At 43.9% G+C, this 19,185-nt stretch overlaps 1 protein-coding gene and 1 long non-coding RNA gene across 3 annotated transcripts; both read left to right on the top strand.

The window, feature by feature from the left end:
• Positions 1 to 6,397: 6,397 nt before the first annotated feature.
• On the top strand, positions 6,398 to 12,161 carry tubb5 (tubulin, beta 5). Its single transcript, XM_052146871.1, has 4 exons — positions 6,398 to 6,532; positions 9,521 to 9,629; positions 9,779 to 9,889; positions 10,140 to 12,161. The coding sequence occupies exons 1-4, from the start codon at positions 6,476 to 6,478 to the stop codon at positions 11,195 to 11,197; spliced, it is 1,335 nt and encodes a 444-aa protein (XP_052002831.1). The 5' UTR covers positions 6,398 to 6,475; the 3' UTR covers positions 11,198 to 12,161.
• Positions 12,162 to 13,141: 980 nt separating this feature from the next.
• LOC127657900 (uncharacterized) lies at positions 13,142 to 19,005 on the top strand. Of its 2 annotated transcripts, XR_007972333.1 has the most exons (5): positions 13,142 to 13,706; positions 16,052 to 16,232; positions 17,554 to 17,679; positions 17,783 to 17,893; positions 18,499 to 19,005. It is a non-coding gene; the product is annotated as an uncharacterized LOC127657900 (long non-coding RNA). The 2 variants fall into 2 exon arrangements; XR_007972332.1 differs by lacking the exon at positions 13,142 to 13,706 and having other exon boundaries at positions 15,819 to 16,232.
• Positions 19,006 to 19,185: the final 180 nt, after the last annotated feature.

Genomic DNA, 19,185 nt, shown 5'->3' with positions numbered 1-19,185 from the left:
AAGCGGAGGATTATGGCTGTTCCATCATGGCTTCGGACAGCGAGGAGTGGTCAGGCTCACACGCCTCCTCCTCGGCCCAGGAATCCAGCAGGACCCGCGCCGAGTCGAGGGGAACTAACGCGCCTCCTCACACAGGCCGTCGACCGCCTCGGGCCCGAGTGGTCACCGCCCCCTGAGCAGGCTCCCAACAGACTCCACGCCGCACCTTTGCCCGCCCTCCGCGAGATGGCGGTCTAAGCTGGTGCTCCCGTCTAAGGCCTGCAGAACTACTTCCGCCTGTGTTGGCCGCGCCTATACCGCCGCCGGCCAAGCCGCATCTGCTCTGCATTCCATGGCCATCTTACTGACAGAGGCTGTTTCAGATCTGACTAGCCGACTTGGGAGAAGCTGAACGCACTACGCGCCGCTCTCTCTGTCCGGTCTCTTCGGTTCCGCGGTGAGTGGCATTGTTGACCGTTTCTCGAAGCCCAAGCCATGAATCTCTTTCTAGCTCCTCTGCAGGCCGCCCACGTGACCAGCCTCCTGCACAAGCCTCTTCACAGCGCCCAGCTCAACAAGCCAGACTTCTCAGCGTCGACAGGGCGGCCGCCCTCGATCGCGCTCAGACAGCCGCCGCAGACCGCCGCCCCCCTGCGGGCCTCGGCCTAAGATTGTACTGAAACCTGAGCAACCGAAGTCCTCCTAGCGTTGTTGAGAAAACGACGGCTCAGTCCCGCCACGGCCGGACCACCGTCAAAGCTTCGCCCCCTGTCAGTCCCCTTCTCTCAGGCTACTGCAGTGGTGGATTCAGCAGCCAACAAGCCGGTGATATTACCCGCTTGCCTGCACTCAAACGCCGTTTTCACGGCGCCCAAAGAAATCTTTTAAAGAGTAAACATGCCTTATGTGTAGAAAATGTGCCCACAATCCAGTGCTCACCCCTACACACAAGCATTACACATCCCGTGTCCCTATCAGAGCACACTCACATAAGCGGTTACGACCCGCTCGAGTGTTAGAGTTAATAAACGCGCCCACGAGCCCGTCGCGCGCTCCTCCTCTGTCCGCTCTGTCACACGGCCAGCTGTATGTAAGTCCCGTACGCCCCTGTCAGTCCCCTTCTCTCAGGCTACTGCAGTGGTGGATTCAGCAGCCAACAAGCCGGTGATATTACCCGCTTGCCTGCACTCAAATGCCGTTTCCACGGCGACCCAAAATAAAGCCTTATGTGTAGAAAATGTGCCCACAATTCAGTGTTCACCCCTACACACAAGCATTACACGTCCCGTGTCCCTATCAGAGCACACTCACATAAAGCGGTTACGACCGCTCGAGTGTTAGGGTTAATAAACGCACCCACGAATCCGTGCGCGCGCCCATTCTCTGGCCGCTCTGTCACACGACCAGCCTTATGTGTAGAAAATGTGCCCACAATCTAGTGTTCACCTCTACACACAAGCATTACACGTTCCGTGTCCCCATCAGAGCACACTCAAAAGCGGTTACGAACCACTCGAGTGTTAGTCAATAAATGCGCTCACGAATATGTGCGCGCGCCCATTCTCTGCCCGCTCTGTCACACGGCCAGCAAACACTTCTCTGTATGTAAGTCCCGTGCCCGTGGCTATGCTTGCGCATCACTTAACAGACGTGACTCTTTCCCCATTCACCTCAATCGGAAGTCACTCACAGAACAGCCTGTCCATGCTGTCTGCGAGCAGTCCAGCATAAGCACAGTAAGCGCTCACACATTCTGTTCAGCTGCTGTGTGCGGCAATCAGAGCGATTTGGCCATTCACCCTCTAACATTGCGCTTCAAAGCGTGGGAAGATATTCCAGGGATATCCGAATGGGTGTTAAGCACAATAAAACAGGGCTATTTGCTACAGTTCGATCGCCGTCCTCCTTGCTTCAGAGCGCGGCTCGAAACTACTTTGAACACGGAAGCAGCGTGCATGCTTCGTTCAGAAATAGCAAACCTTCTGTGCAAAAGGGCCATAGAGAGAGTGCCGCCTCCCTGAGCGAAGTCGGGGTTTTGCAGCCGTTATTTTCTTGTCCCCAAGAAAGACGGCGGCCTCAGACCAATATTAGATCTCAGGGTTTTGAACAAAGCGCTTGCAAAAGACCGTTCAAAATGCTTACAACCAGCAAACTCCTCGCGCATGTGCGCCAGGGGACTGGTTTATTTCTCTCGATCTGAAAAATGCATACTTTCAGATTCAGATAAATCCCGTCACAGGCCATTCTTGAGATTCGCTCGACGGCCAGGTTTATCAATACACCGTCCTTCCGCTCGGCCTGTCCTTAACACCCCGTACTTTCACGAAGTGCATGGACGCTGGCGCTCGCACCCCTGCGGAGTCAGGGTTTGCGAATTCTGAACTATTTGGACGATTGGCTGATTTTGGCACAATCACATACGGAGCTTCTGTCTCACAGGACAGTTCTCCTCAGTCATCTGAACAGTTTGGGCCTTGCAGTCAATTGGACCAAGAGCTCACTACAGCCCAGTAAGGCAATTTCCTTCCTTGGAATAGAACTAGACTCAGTGGCAATGACGGCTCGCTTATCTACACAGCTGCGCGCCGTGTGCAGCGACTAGCCGCGTCATTTCAGATGAACAGCCTCACACCTCTGAAGAAATTTCAGAGAGTGCTAGGCTACATGGCCTCAGCCGCAGCAGTACTTCAGCTGGGTTTACTGCACATGCGCCGCTTCAGCATTGGCTAAACACCCGCGCGTCTCGCCGGGCTTGGGCCACAGGCCGCCAGCCCATCAAGGTGACTCAGACCTGTATTTCAGCTCTGCAGCCCTGGACAGTGGCCGAATGGTATCAGCGGGGAGTGACAATGGGTGTTGTATCTCGCCGAAAAGTCATCTCGACAGACGCGTCCAACACGGGTTGGGCCGCGGTCTGCGAGGGCTCTCCGGTTTTCGGCCTATGGTCAGTTCAGGAAAAGCTCCTTCACATAAATTGTCTGGAAATGATAGCGGTCGAGTACGCGGTCGAGTACGCGGTCGAGTACGCGCTCGTGCGCTTTCTCCCGGTCATTCAAGGTCACCACGTCCTGGTCCGTTCGGACAACAGATCTGTGGTATCCTACCTAAACCGTCAGGGCGGTGTCAGATCCAGGAACCTCTTCCATCTGACGAAACGCATACTGAGTTGGTCCCAGTGCCACCTGCGCTCGCTGAGGGCGACGCACGTGCCAGGCCACCTGAACGACTGCCCGGACAGACTGTCCAGAGACAATATTCCCCAGGGGAATGGTCCCTGCACGCTCAAACAGTCCAGACGTTATGGCACCTATTCGGCAGAGCGGAGATAGACCTCTTTGCGTCCAAAGAGAACTCTCACTGCCCAATATGTTTCTCGAAGCGAGGACGCGCTGGCCCAGGACTGGCCCAGACGCCCGCTTACGCCTTCCCTCCCGTCTCGCTATTGCCACAGGTAATGCAGAGGATCAGGGAAACGCGTCACTTGGTGCTCCTCATAGCCCCGCGTTGGGAGAATCAGACATGGTTCCCGGAGCTTACGCAGCTGTCACTGACAGCGCCGTGGCCCATCCCAGTGAGAGCAGATTTCCTCTCTCAAGCTCGCGGCACAATCTGGCATCCCCACCCAGAGCGCTGGGCTGCATGCGTGGGTGATCAACGACTACCCGTCGCTCTGCCAGAAGGAGTAATAAACACCATCATACACGCTAGAGCCCCTTCCATGAGAAGACTCTATGCGTCAAAATGGTCTGTGTTCTCAAAATGGTGCACCGACCGAGACCTGGACCCGCGGACATGTGGGGTGTCGTCGCTGCTCAGTATTTCTACAAGAGCTGCTGGATAAGGGCAGATCCCCATCCACGCCAAAGTGTATGTGGCGGCCGTTGCAGCGTTCGCTGAACCCCTGCACGGCCAGTCATGGGGTAAAAACGAGCTGGTCATCCGCTTCCTCAGGGGAGCTAGAAGGATGAACCCCCGCGCCCCCATCGGTTCCTATCTGGGATCTTTCTATAGTTCTCGAAACTATGAAAGCCCCCTTTCGAACCACTTCAATCCGTGGATTTGAAATACCTTTCACTCAAAACCGTTTTTCTGACTGCCCTGTCATCAGTCAAACGTGTGGGAGACCTTCACGCGCTGTCTGTCAGCGCTGCGTGTCTTGAGTTTGGACCAAGTGACTCCAAGGTCATTTTAAAGCCTAGACACGGCTATGTTTCCAAGGTGATCGGTACTCCTTTCAGAGCACAGGCCATTTCCTATCGGCGCTGCCAGCACCGATAGCTGAACGCGACGCCAATCTCCTTTGCCCGGTCAGAGCACTGAGATTGTATACTGCGCGCTCCGCCGCTTTCAGACGCTCTGAGCAGCTTTTCGTTTCGCTCGAGGGCGCACCAAAGGTCTCGCCGCCTCGAAACAGACACTATCTAGATGGATAGTGGACGCTATTGCTGCTGCATACGTGTCAAAAGACCTGCCATGCCCGTTGGGCATTAGGGCTCACTCAACTAGAGGCATGGCATCCTCGTGGGCATGGTCCAGCGGGATTTCCATTCACGACATATGTGTGGCAGCGGATGGACTTCCCCTCCACCTTTGTCAGATTTTACAATATGGAAGTGCCCGCTCTGCAGGCAAAACTACTAGCGGTTTAATACGCTACAGCTCCCCTGGTGAGCTGCACTGATGGGACACATTCCACACAGACCGGCACCGCCACTCTGTTGTTCCCTTCCCACTATGTGCTTATGTATTACACAATCAATGACCCGCATTCTTGCCGGCCAAATATTATTTCCCCACTCATAAGGGCTCCCCGGGTCCCCCTTAATTCCCTGGGGCTCATACAGTGGATGCTTGAGCGCGACGGCGTTGACAATGGGTTCCCGTAGCGTAAGCTAGCTTACGTAATACGAGAGAACCTCTAGTAAGAGAACGTATCGGTTACCTAACGTAACCTCGGTTCTCTCTAGATGAGGGAACGAGTATTGCGTAGCCGGCCGTGCTTCGCGCCACGGCGACTTTTCGCTTCAGTCAATGAAAACCAGGGTTCCAGCCTACGAACTACGCTTATATGCACTCTAGTCACGCCCATTTTGGCGGGCTTTGTTGCAGTGAGCGCGGACGCCTCTCATTGGATGCGAGTTCAGCCCAAGCTCGTCTATAGGCTGCAGCAGTTGCCGCAGAGCAACCTATGAGCTCGCTAGCTAGCCCGCTCAAGGTCTGCAGCTGCCGCACTGCGTTGACAATGGATACAAAAATTAAGGATAATTTTTTGGCTTCAATATCTCAGAAAAGATGAATTTCTTTCCGTAGCGTAAGCTAGCTTACGCAATACTCGTTCCCTCATCTAGAGAGAACCGAGGTTACGTTAGGTAACCGATACGTTTTCTCGTGATCTCGACATAACAAAAAGTTGTTTTCTCGTGATCTCGACATAACAAAAAGTTGTTTTCTCGTGATCTTAACATAACAAAAAGTTGTTTTTGCCTTTAATTTTCTATACAGTTTTTAATTGAGCTACAGGATTTACAATTAAAAGTTTATTACAAGGTATGAAGGACAATGAGAGATCTTTGGCAGAAAAGTACAATTTATTATATGTAAATGTAAAGTTATGTTAATTCATTACACTTTGGTTATAAAATATTCACCTGCCCTATCCAAGAGTATTCTAACCAGTCACCTTTCACATAGGCTAAATCAAACATATTAATAAACACCAGGCAGCACGTCACAAACACTTAATAAACGCTTTTCATCGCTTTCTTCTGCACTCAACAGGAGTCAAGAAGCACGTCTATATGTGCTTTCCGCAAAGTACCGTTATAACTGCAATATGCGCGCACTCGGATCTAAATCGCGGCTGGCTTGACCGCAGTCATGCAGACGTCCCGGTCCCTCAAGTTGGCTGGCAATGAAATTGACCAAACTTTCCAAACGTTCACTGTATTTTCTACGAAAAAGTTGTAGACGTGATAGTCTTCTTCTAAAGTGTCTGACACTAATCTGGAAGTTGTCAATGACAGAGAGACGTCGAGATCTCGAAAATTAAGTCATGATCACGAGAAAACAACTTTTTGTTATGTCGAGATCACGAGAAAACAACTTTTTGTTATGTCGAGATCACGAGAAAACAACTTTTTGTTATGCCGAGATCACGAGAAAATTAAGTCATGATCACGAGATAACAACCTTAATTATGTCGAGATCACGAGAAAACGAGACAGAAAAATAATAATATCTCTTTATTTTTATTTATTTACACACAATCCATGTTGGCACTCCCTATGTATTTCCGATACCCATCAGTGAATGTGTCTAGCACCAATCAGGTTTCTCAACATCCATCAGTGCGTGCAAACCCCGCCCATTACTATTCCAGCCTCGTTCTGGAGACAGTCCTGGAATATAAAGCCTTTGTCAGGCTTTTCCAAATTATTGCTGAGCCACGCCGTTACATTGCACATTTGTTTGAGAACTTCTCGCACAATTTCTAACAATGAGGGAGATTGTTCATATCCAGGCCGGGCAGTGCGGAAACCAAATTGGTGCTAAGGTAAGAATCTTTTATTAATTTTTTCAGATAAAGCAAGTAATTTGGATTTGGCATAAGTCTAAAAGAACTGTAGAAGGGTCTCAGAATGCAACAATGAAGCCCCTGTATGTATAGGACGCCAGTGCTTTGACAAGACTTATAATAGGCTTTTACTTTGAGAAAATCTAAAATACAATGTTTTGGTCTTAATTTTATTTTATTTTTCTCGCCAAATTAGTGTTAATAATATTACACAGCACGCACTTTAAATGTATTTAGACCTGCACAATTAATAATTTATTACATGATAGCAACATGTTGGACAGTTTTATGACATTTTTTATAGCTCCATTAATTCTCAATTTACTGAAATCTTTTTTTTTAGTCTACTGTAACCTTGTTCTCATTTTGCATGCCTCATCTGAGCTGAGCCCCTTTATTCACGCCCCGGGAAATCTCCTGTTCTGTTTCTTAATAGAACAATTGCTCTGTCTTCGAATGAATGACGCTCAAATTCCGCATTCTCAGAAATCTCTTAGTCTATAAATCAGAGTACGATGGCTGAATGGATTGACGGAGTAGAGGGGGGTTTGTCGTCTTTCTTTCTCCCATTCTTTGCAATGCTCCGGGTGTGGCGGGTTTGATCTAAGCAGCCGCGCGCACAATAATTATTACCGTGCCACCAGTTATCACTGTCACGAGCCCTTTAAACAGCTGTCAAGCCCATCAATGACCAGCGCGCGAGCTATGACACGTGGCACTGATTTGAATATTACATACAATAACAGCGATATTATCGTATGGAATTATTTTTTTATTATAATTTTTCAAGTGTTTTCTACCTTTATTATTATATTAAACTCTTTTGACGATGTGCAGATATGGAGCGCTGTGATGGACTAATCAAGCGGAGCACGGGAAAGGGTGGGGCGATTAAGAACGACAACGAAAAATCGGGAAAAATCGTTTTTCGGGAATATTATCTGAAAATAATAATTAAAGTAGCCTATTATTGTGTCGTTGTGAAGTCTTCTTTTAATCCGTTAAATCACCTTGTGTTACTGTTCCTATGTATTGAATCACTGTTTAATTTGCTTTCAAGTTGGCCCCTTTTTACTGGATGCAGTTATTCTAACAAAAGATACAGTTTTGCCCGTTATATTCCGTTTAAATATTCCATTAATAATCCAATAAATCTGACACAGTACCACATCAACAAAGGGATTAAAGCCAACAAAAAGAACATACTGTAGTTCACACCCAGTGACCCCATTAAAGATTACATTTTTTTTAAAGATTGCCCATGAGATGTTGCATGTCTTTTGTGCCATCAGTAACTGGGTTAAATCTTCTTTTATAAGACTTTGACATGCCTTACAAATTCTAGCTCTTCAGTGTCTGCTTCTCAGCTGAGGTCAGGGAGTTAATGGTATGTGTGGATTTACTGAATCTAACAGCTGCTGTTCATGGCCTGCATGGTATAAATATAAATGAAATATGATTAATTGAGGAATGAATTACATATTCATTATATTAAATTGATTCAGTGGATTGAACAATTGGTGGAATTAAACTCATTCAGAAGTGATCATGGGATAATCATATGTAACAGTTAAAGGTTGGGTGAGGAGGCGGGAAACGGCTGAATAATCAACGTAAAGTTTAATGGTAAAACTCAGCATAAAACAAACTCTCTCTCCCTCTCCCAAACTGGTCTCCGGCCACCTTTATCTCATTCTCCTGCTGATCATCTCATTCAGTGCTGGCCTTGCACCGTCACGGCCCAGCCACGCCCACCTCCTCATCGTAATCCTCCCCCGCCCGATTCAGGCCGGGGTGCCACCAGACTGACTTAATCCCCCCACCTCCCCGGAGGGGAGATGCTGCCCTTCCGGCTGTTCTGTCAGTCATGGTCCACCCTGCCTCCTGGGAACCTGGTGGAGAGACGAGGGGAGGAGTGGGGAGAGGGAAAGGACCCGGTCCTCCTCCGGCAGATGGCAGCGAACCCTCAGACCCCTGCCGGACGGAATCACTTCTCCCATTCTCGGCGGAGGGCAGTAGCTCCTCAGGCACTTGGCGGCCGGCAGTGGCTCCTCCATCCCCAGGCAGATGGCCGTGGTTGCTCCCCTGGCGAATGGCAGCGGTGAGGACTCCGCGACAACATATCCCTCCTCCCTCCCGGGTTTCGGTACCACAGTAACAGATAAAGGTCGGGCAAGGAGGAGGCGGGAACCTGCTGAACAGTCAACGTAACTTTTAATGTAAACTCCACATAAAACAAACATAAACAAACACACACACACATGCAGTGCGGCCGCATGCGTCTCTCTCTCTCGAACTGGCATCTCCGGCCCCCCTTTATCTCGGTCTCCTGCTGATCATCTGATTCAGCGCTGGCCGTGCACCCTCAAGGCCTGGCCACACTCTCCTCCTCGTCACATCATCTTATTGTTAAAAAGGTCAATAATTACATCAACATGGTATTTTAAGATTAACTTATGTGATGACACAACAGAAATGTAGGTTGCATTGAGTTACAGGTTATGATAGGCTTGAGTTTCAGAAGAGGGTCACAGTAAAAGGGCTTTGTAAGTCAGAGCCTTTATTGGCCTAATTATTTCAAAACAATTATTTCCAATAGCTTAATTCCCAAGAACAATATATATTCATTGTCCATTTATTTGCTTACTCCCTTGTTATGCCCATCTCATCCCCCCTCTCTCTGGATCTTTCAGATTAAGGTCACTTGGACAGTAACACAGAATTAATGATTAAACGCCCATATAAGGGGAAGCTTTTTGCTTCAGATTAAAGCCTCCCTCTGAGCTAAAACTCAGTCTAAACTCATGCTATTCATCCAGAAAAACACACTAGAGGTAGATTAGTTTACAATTTTTCTCAAAATGCATTATAAAATAATTTACTGAATAACACTGAATAGAATTTAAGTGTTATATCAGCATGTAAATCTAAGTGGAAAATGTCTTCATTGCTTTTTGTTGTTTTCAGTTCTGGGAGGTGATTAGTGATGAGCATGGGATAGACCCAACAGGAACGTATCACGGAGACAGTGACCTGCAGCTGGACAGAATCAGTGTCTACTACAATGAAGCCACAGGTACTTGATTTTTCAAAGCCCTAAACCTGCATGTGCCTAGTGAAGATGTTCACTTGTATTTTGCCTTGTACATCTAATTTGTACTGTATGTGTATTTAGCTGGTTTGCTTCTTTCTTTCTCCCTTTGTCTCTCTCTTACTCTCATGGAGGAGGTAAATATGTGCCAAGAGCTATTCTTGTGGATCTGGAGCCCGGCACTATGGACTCTGTGCGGTCAGGACCTTTTGGGCAGATCTTCAGACCAGACAACTTTGTGTTTGGTGAGTGACTTGTAAAAGGAAATTTTGAGTTGGAATGTGATGGTCAGATAATAAGTTTGAGATTAGTACATCTCTTTTTGTGTTCCATGGAAAGAAGAAAGTCATATGGGTATTTATTTATGAAAATAGCTAATTAAAAAAAAAAAAAAAAAAAAACAAACAAATGCATATACTGCAGATAACAAATGTGAAATCCCTCATCTTCCACTGTACAGTTTAATGTCTGTGCTTCCTTCCTGTCACCCCACAGGACAGAGTGGGGCTGGTAATAACTGGGCCAAGGGCCACTACACAGAAGGAGCAGAACTTGTGGATTCAGTTCTGGATGTGGTTCGTAAGGAGTCTGAGAGCTGTGACTGCCTACAGGGTTTCCAGCTCACTCACTCCCTGGGCGGGGGCACCGGGTCAGGTATGGGCACCCTCCTCATCAGCAAAATCCGTGAAGAGTACCCAGACCGCATCATGAACACCTTCAGTGTGGTGCCTTCGCCAAAAGTTTCTGACACTGTTGTGGAGCCTTACAATGCCACGCTGTCAGTCCATCAGCTGGTTGAGAACACAGATGAGACCTACTGCATAGACAATGAAGCCTTATATGACATCTGCTTCCGCACACTCAAACTTACCACACCCACATATGGCGACCTCAACCATCTGGTCTCTGCCACCATGAGTGGTGTTACCACCTGTTTGCGCTTCCCCGGCCAGCTAAATGCTGACCTGCGCAAATTAGCTGTTAACATGGTGCCCTTCCCCCGTCTGCACTTCTTCATGCCCGGCTTTGCCCCTCTAACCAGCAGAGGCAGCCAGCAGTACCGTGCCCTCACTGTGCCTGAGCTCACACAGCAAGTGTTCGATGCAAAGAACATGATGGCTGCCTGCGATCCAAGACATGGCCGCTACCTGACCGTTGCCGCTGTGTTCCGTGGCCGCATGTCCATGAAGGAGGTAGACGAGCAGATGCTGAACGTCCAGAACAAGAACAGCAGCTACTTTGTGGAATGGATACCCAACAACGTCAAAACCGCTGTATGCGACATTCCCCCTAGGGGTCTCAAAATGGCCGTCACTTTCATTGGGAACAGCACAGCCATCCAGGAACTGTTCAAGCGTATTTCTGAGCAGTTCACAGCTATGTTCAGGCGTAAGGCTTTCCTGCACTGGTACACAGGAGAGGGTATGGATGAGATGGAGTTCACTGAGGCAGAGAGTAACATGAATGACCTGGTGTCCGAGTACCAGCAGTATCAGGATGCAACGGCTGAGGAAGAGGGGGAGTTTGAGGAAGAGGCAGAAGACGATGCTTAAGAAGGAAACAAAGGGGGTGGAGAGAAGGGAACATGGTGGTGTTTGGGGAAGAGGTAGTGTGTTCAAGTCTGGATAAATGTAGCAAAACATTTGGAAGTCTCAATCAGATGAAGTAGAAATTAGCACTAGACAAATGAGGCCAAAAGAACCAGAGGTATGCAGAAAGCATGTTCTTTAACATTGAATGGATGGATAACATGTGAGTGTTTATGATTCAAATTCACTCACTTTTTTATTGGAGGTTTTATTTTTTTACCAGTCTTATGTTCCTCTCTGTACACAATAGGCAAGAATAAAGTGTTAAAACATCCAATTACTCAAAGGCAGAGTGAAATTTGTAGTTTTATATTTGAACGGGTCAGGCAGATATTGCGTAAGGACACAAAGGTTTGAAGGAAGCTGTATTTGAGTGAGAACCATTGATGTAAACCAGATAGGTGGTGTGGTCAGAGAGGAAGTCTACATCACATTTTTCTTTCATTTTTCTGTTTGTTACTATTGCACTAGAACAGGGAAACTCTGTGAAATAACGGCACTTCGACGAACTCTTTGTGTCTGATTTCAGTATTTTGACAAAGCTTTTAAAGAGAAATGTATGTTTTGTGAAAGAAAAGGTCTAAAAGAAAGACAAGGTTCAGAATAACAGTGTAATTGAATCTTAACCTTACTTGGACACCAGCCAACGTCTATAGGAGGAATTCATTTGATGAATGAAAAGGGCAAAACAGTAAAGTGCTTTATTATGAAGATTGAAGGACAAGGAATTGTTGGATTTAGCATGTTGAAATGATTGTTAGTGCAAATATTAAATTAATTGACTCGTTATTATGCTATAAATTATATCCCATATTTGAGCATAATAATTTTAAGTGTTACTGCATTTTTTTAAGATTTATTTAAATGTTTTTAATATCCCTTGCATATTGTTTGATTTCCTGTAGGTAAAAACTGAGCCTCTGGAGAAAACCAAAATAAAAATTAACATTTAGTTAAAATCAAGCCTTTTACTGTGGTATTTGGTGTGTTTAAGCAGGTGAAACTGGAGTTTAAAGAAAGTTTGAGTTTTTGAGGAATTTGCCCTAGTGAATATACATGATTTATAGTCAAATATAATGCAGCACAATATGTATTAGTAAACCAGCAAAATATACATGCATAGTGAACCATCACAGGAAAGAAAGATTAAATTAAATATATAGGCTATTGTGTAAATTCTCATAAAATATACAGTGGGGTTCAAAAGTCTAATTTAAAAGTAGAAATAAACAATGCTTTAAAAAAATAATAATCTAAAAATTATAATAATAATTTATGATGTAAAATGAATTAGACATGTTTAATCTGCTGCAATATTTCTAGCAAACTAATAAATAATTTTGCTCAAACTTGTGGAGTCCATGCCAACTTGAGTGCATGCTGTCATAATACATACTAAGAAATTCTCAAATTGTCATGCTGAAAATATATCATTTTTAATCATAAAAAAAATACATAATAGAAAACAGGAAAAAAAGGGAAATGCTCAGTAGAAATGAAACATTTTCTCAAGTGGCCTTTTGAACCTCACTCTGTAATATATCAAGGATAAAAAAAAGATTCACCAGGCTTAAACATAAAAGAAAGTCATAGATATATTAATTATTAATGCGTCTCATATATTTCTAACGGAGGACACAGTTAATAGCCTTGTAGTCTTGCCAAAATGAAAACAACGTGCAAAGCACCATAGCCCCCTTCCGCAGAGAGCGGGGAAAACATTGTTAAAAAGAAGACTGATGTTTTTCACATGACCAATCAGGCCGCAATGACAAATTTAGCCAATTCAGTGTGAGTTTAGTCTCTGACAGACAGCTTGACTAGCGAATACGTAGTATTCGGGGGCGGGGTTAAATTTTCAGGAAATAGTTTCCAAGTGTTCTGCAATAGTTTCCGGTAAGCATTTTTTCGTTAAATGCAATGATCACGCACAGTATACATAAACAAATGTAAACACTGCTCAAAACCTGCACGTCCTTGCGCGATAAAGTGAAGCATTACTTACTTAAAAATGTTTCTGATAACTTGAAATGCATTCACCTCTCTTTCTCGTTAAGCATTGTTGTATGTCTTAATCGATAAAAATAATAATAATTAAAAAAAATATATACAGTAGGCTGAACTTCTCTAATATATATATATATATATATAATGCGTTTGTCACTCAAATGCGTCGTTACTCATTTGATCAATGACAATACTATTGATGTTGGTTATGTGTATAATGGATACACACATGAAGAGTTGCATAAAACATGGCTTAGATATCCTTATTTACCTTGGAAACGGTATCTATGTCATATATGTCCGTGGAAACGATCCACTCACCTGAACTTTTAGCTAGAGGGGAAGATGGATCAGCAGATTGAGGATTCCTACTCTGCAGAAGAAGAGGAGGAGACAGAGGGAGTAACATAAAGAGAACAAGTGGCAACATTGAAGGTTTTTACAAATGAACACATCCCAGAGACAGGTGAGACCAAAACCCTCTGTATATGTACTGTATATTCTTGGCCTAATTAAAATATTATTATTTACATTGAGAATTTATGATGTGTTTGACACAAAAGGATATCACAGTGTATTTGTATAGGATTAGAAAAACAATGTGCCCTCAAAAAGAAATTCCAGTGTAGATGAATGAGAAACAAGTGAGTGAAAGATCACAATATTTCAAGGTTTTGAATCACAATACACTAAATATAAAGAACACTTACTCATGATGTCCATCGCAACATTTGTTAGAAAAATGTCTGCGAATAAACTCCAACCTTTTTTCTCTGCATCCGACTGATGCTTTCATTGAAAGTAATCAGGTGTGAAATGCCTCAAACACAACAGCAACTGTCAGAAGTCAGCGGGCCAGTTTTTTAACAGGGTTTTGGGAGGGAAATACACGTCTTCACCATATCTATGCCAGCCTTGTGAAGGGGTGGGATTAAAACTGACTGCGACATTTTGCCTATTGGCTGTGGTCTCACATATGTCAGTCATATCAGCGGAAAAACAAGTTATGACATTTTAATACAATGGTTTAAGGTAAAAAAAAAATTGCATGGTTGAATAGTCCAAAATAAGACCAGTAACATGCATTAAGAATATAAATAGAGTCAGTTTTGATTCCATGCTGACATAAAGCTTAAAAAAGGACCTAAAATTATCATAAAAGTAGTCCATACGACTCATTCCAAGTCTTCTGAAGGAGTTTGATAGGTTTTGTTAAGAAACAAGCTAAAATGTAAGTCATTTTTTAGTAAAAATCTTGATGTCAGTTGTGCGTTTATGAGCACTGTGAGAGAACCTTGTTCACATGCACCCCTTATGTATTCATTAATGCTTAATGGATGTGAACATTTTTACTAAAATGACTTGTGAACTATTCCTTTTAATATAAAGATGTTGTAAAACTAATATCATCACATTTTGGCCAAGGAGAGACTGTAGTGCAAGAGCAAGGAAAAAGAACATAAAGAGCGAGAAAAAGAAAGAAAACAAAAGGAGGTAGAAGAGCTAGAACGATTGAAAAGGGAAGAAGAGGAAAAAATCAAAGAGGAAAACTAGAGAAAAGAGGGAAAAAGAGGAAAACAAACTGTTAGAAAGTGAGCTGAAGGAAAAATTGGAGAGGGTGAGGAGAGAAAGAGAAGAGAATGAAAGAATCAGGATGGAGAAAGAAGAAATGGAGAGAATAGATTGGTTAAAGAGGGAAAAGGAGGGAAACTATTGTTTGGAAAGAGAGTTGAAGGAAAGAGAAGAGCAGGAAAGGTTGGAGGGGAAAAGGAGAAAAAGAGAAGAGGAAAATTTCCAAAAAGAAAAAGAGGAAAATGAGAGAATAGAGAGATTAAAGAGAGAACAAGAGGAAAAAGATTGTTTAGACCGAAAGTTGAAGGAAAGAGAAAAGATGGAGAAGTTGGAGATGGATAGGAGAGAAAGAGAAGAGGTAGAAAGACAAACGCTTAAAAAGGAAGAGGAAGAAACACTTCAGAGAGAGAGGAGGGAGATGGAACAAAAAGACAAGATGGACAATGAGGAGTGTTTACAAAGATTAGAGGCAGTGAGACAAGAAAATATGAAGCTTGAGATGGAATCTGAAAAAAGAGACAGAGAATAACCATTCGGAGAATGAAAAATTGGAGGAGGAAAAGACAGATCTAGAGGTACCCAGTGGTGAAGCCTCAGGCAGACAGACACGTCGCTATTCAAGCTCCTCAATGAACTCGGAGCAGTCTGTATCCTCACAACAGGAGCAGTCTAGCCAGAGGGGCCGAAGGATGGGCAGGGGGCGAGGGAGAGAGACAACTAACGAGCAACCAGTCCGTGTCAGACAGTCTGGCAGGAGGAAAACCATACTAGTGCTAGTGAAGTTGAGGAAACCGAGCAGTACTGTAGTTGCATACCCCAGTCTCGATCTCACTCCAGTTCAGAAAGTTCTGAAAGATCCTCTAACAGCTTGGGAACTAAGAACCAACGGACAAGGGGAAGAGGTGAAATTATTAGAACAAGTAGAGGAAATTACCCTAGCCAAAACCTCAGGAAAAGGCAGGGGGAAAGGAGTTGGAATGAGCAATGGAATGAGCAATGAGCATGAACAAGATGCAGAGGCAGTAGAGGAAGAGCCTGCTATACCCCAAAGTAACAGCAGAGGTCGTAAGAAAACAGCAAACACTAGCACACACAGATGAGATGCCTCCACCCACACCCAAGACACTACAATGCTCTGTAGCCAGTCAGATACACAAGGTCACACACAAGTAGACATAAACATTCAGTAGCCAGGTTTATCAGTGTGGATTACGCCAATCACTCTCCTTCTCCTTTTAGGTGTTATTTACTGGGCTGACTGATGAGGAAGGGGAAAACGTAGTTGCCCGGTTGGGTGGGAGTCTGGCGAGGGGGTGAACGATATGACTCATCTGGTGACTGATAAGGCTAGACGCACTGTTAAGTTTCTTTGTGCTGTTGCCAGAGGAGTGCCTATTGTGATTCCTGATTGGCTAAAAAGGTGAGTGAGTGCTTAATAATTGCCCTGATTGGTGTTATAGAGTGCAACTGTCTGGATGTGGAAGTAAAAATCCCATTAATATTTTCCATAGGGAAACTGATAATTATGTTTGAAAACCTTTAAAGACAGACCTACCATGCGCTCCAATGTATATGATTCTGTTAAAGCTACCTGTCCACATCATTTCACCTTTATTTTTTAAAACACTACCCATGATCCTTAAGAAAGATCCACCAATCTGAGAATCAGAGTCCAGTAGCACCGCCTACTTCCATGACACACTTTTCCATGACGGATTCCCTAGACTCTCAAACTTCTTGTATATTTTTATACATCTGAATATTGTGGAATATACAGTAGTTTAAATATATTGATTCTATACTTATTATCAATGATTTTATATCAACTGTTTTATATTTTTCTATCATTTGTTTCATTATGTCATTCACAGACCTTCAGGGGTTTATATTTCATACCTTCATTGAAGACATTAAGGGATAATTCACCCAAAAGTGAAAGGTCTCTCATCATTTCCTCACCCTCATGCCATCCCAGATGTCTATGACTTTATTCTGCATAACGCAAACAAAGATTTTTAAAAGAATTTCTCAGCTCTGTTGGTTCTCACAGTGCAAGTGAATGGTAACCAGAACTTTGAAGGTCCAAAAGGTAGCATAAAGTTAATCCACAAGACTCCAGTGGTTAAATCCATATCTTCTGAAATGAGATGATTGATGCATGTGAGAAACAGATCAATTTTACAGTAAATTCTTTTTGAACTATAAATCTACACTTTTAAATTCAGCCACCTATTGGTTGGGGCTGGTCAAAGGTGGAGATTTACAGTAAAAAAGGATTTATTTCTCACCCACACCTATCATATTGTTGAGAAGATATGGATTTAACCAATGGAGTCATATGGATTACTTTTAAGTCTTCTTTATGTCATTTTTGGACCTTCAATTTTCTGGTCACCATTCACTTGCATTGGAAGGACCAACAGAGTTGATATATTTTTTGAAAAATCTTAATTTGTGTTTTGCAGAAGAAAGAAAGTCATACACATCTGGGATGGCATGAGGGTGAGCAAATGATGAGATCATTTTCATTTTTGGGTGAACGTATGAAGGATTTTATGAAATAGCAATTGAGCTATTGAAACCATGACTAGATCATACTTTAAAGTAACCTGAATTGAAGTTTGACACATCAATTTTAGAAGCCAGTTTGGGAGATCTAACATAGTAGATATAATTGATAACTGTATAATTATGAAACTCTAACTGGTACATTAAAGAGAGTCCCTCTCTTTATTCCTCAGTGTGGCAAATCCGGCCATTTCCTCTCTGCTGATGAAGATTTATTGAAGGATGTCGAGCAGGAGAAGAAGTTTAGTTTCAGCCTACAAAAGGCACTCCAAACAGCTCAAAGCCAGCCTATCTTAAAGGTATGACTGCTTGTGCTATGCTCCCTCATACTCTCTCATACGTTGCTTCTTAAGCCTTCAAATTAGTCTACCCTTCAAATCACTTATAACCTTGCTTTTATAGGGTTATGAGATTCATGTGACGACATCTGTCATGCCAGAACCATCTCAAATGAAAGAAATCATCATCTGTTGTGGAGCACGTTTTCTTGCTAAAATGCCCTCAGGTCATAAGGTAATCAAAAACATATGCATTCTTTCTCCTACACTTTTAATGCATATATATATACATTGATTGCCAAAAGTATGTGGACATCCCTTCTAACTAGCCGTATTGGCCCTTAAGACAAATCTAATTGACATACAATGACATTCTATAGAAATTGTGTGCTTCAAACTTTGTGGCAACAGCTTGGAGAGGACTCTGTTCCAGCATGACAGTGTAACTGTGCACAAAGCGGGGTCCAGAAAGAGATGGTTTGCCAAGTCTGGTGTGAACAACTTGACTGGTCTGCACAAAACCCAGATCTGAACCCCAGTGAACAACTTTAGGATGAATTGTAATGCTGACTCCAAGCCAGACCCCATCACCCAGCACCACAGTCTGACCTCACTGATGCTCTTGTGCCTGAATGAGAGCAAATCCCCACAGCTGTGTGTAGCAGAAAGCCTTACCGAAAGAGTGTCAGCTGTTTGGGAGGACCAACTCCCTTTTTCTACCCATGTGTTTGAAATGAAATGCTCAATTGAGTGTCCACACACTTTTGGCTATATATCTTCCTATCAACCTTTTAATACTGATTAACATCCTTCGCTCTCTGTTTCCCTCTGTCTGTTCAGGAACACACTGTGGGGTGTCATGTGAGCAGGATAGTTCGCTTTGTGAGAAGGCAGCGAGTGTGTCATTGCCCATGGTCAGCACAGAGTTTCTATTGACTGGCATTCTGCAGCAGAGAGTTGACCTGCAGGCCTATTCTCTCACTTCCTCTCTCAGCGTGTCCAATCAGCCTGCAGCCCCCAAAGCTCTAGCCAGGAGCCGTAGGAAGTAATGACAATGACATTGAACAGGACTTTCCATGTGTTATATTTGTGCCAGTCTTGTACAGTATCTGATTAACTAGACTGCTTAAGAAGATGAATACGAGAATTAATTAAATTCCAGTTTTATAAACTAAGTAATGAATTTGATTAGATGTGAAATGCTGCTACTGTTGTAACCACACACACACACACTGATTCCTGTGACTGTGAGAGCTCAATAGAATGTGAGAGGGGGCTCTCAATGAGTGTATTTGGAATGGGAGAATGAGCTTCCTTGGTTTTATCATCTTAAATCAATAAACTCTTTCCAAGCCAGAATAAAGAGCAGTGCATCTTTATGCTTTTCATTTAAAAGTAGGCTACTAAAAACGTTTTTCTATTCCAGATACGCCTATATGTGAAATGTATGACTAGACAATTGGAGAAAACAATTGAAACAAATTGCCCATGTTCAATTTAGTTGCACGTATAAAATTATCTAGTGCA

This window comes from Xyrauchen texanus, chromosome 17 (assembly GCF_025860055.1).
Source record: "Xyrauchen texanus isolate HMW12.3.18 chromosome 17, RBS_HiC_50CHRs, whole genome shotgun sequence".
Classification (NCBI taxonomy): Eukaryota; Metazoa; Chordata; class Actinopteri; order Cypriniformes; family Catostomidae; genus Xyrauchen; species Xyrauchen texanus.
Note: the sequence above shows the minus strand (reverse complement) of the source record. Positions and strands in the feature narration are given on the sequence as shown.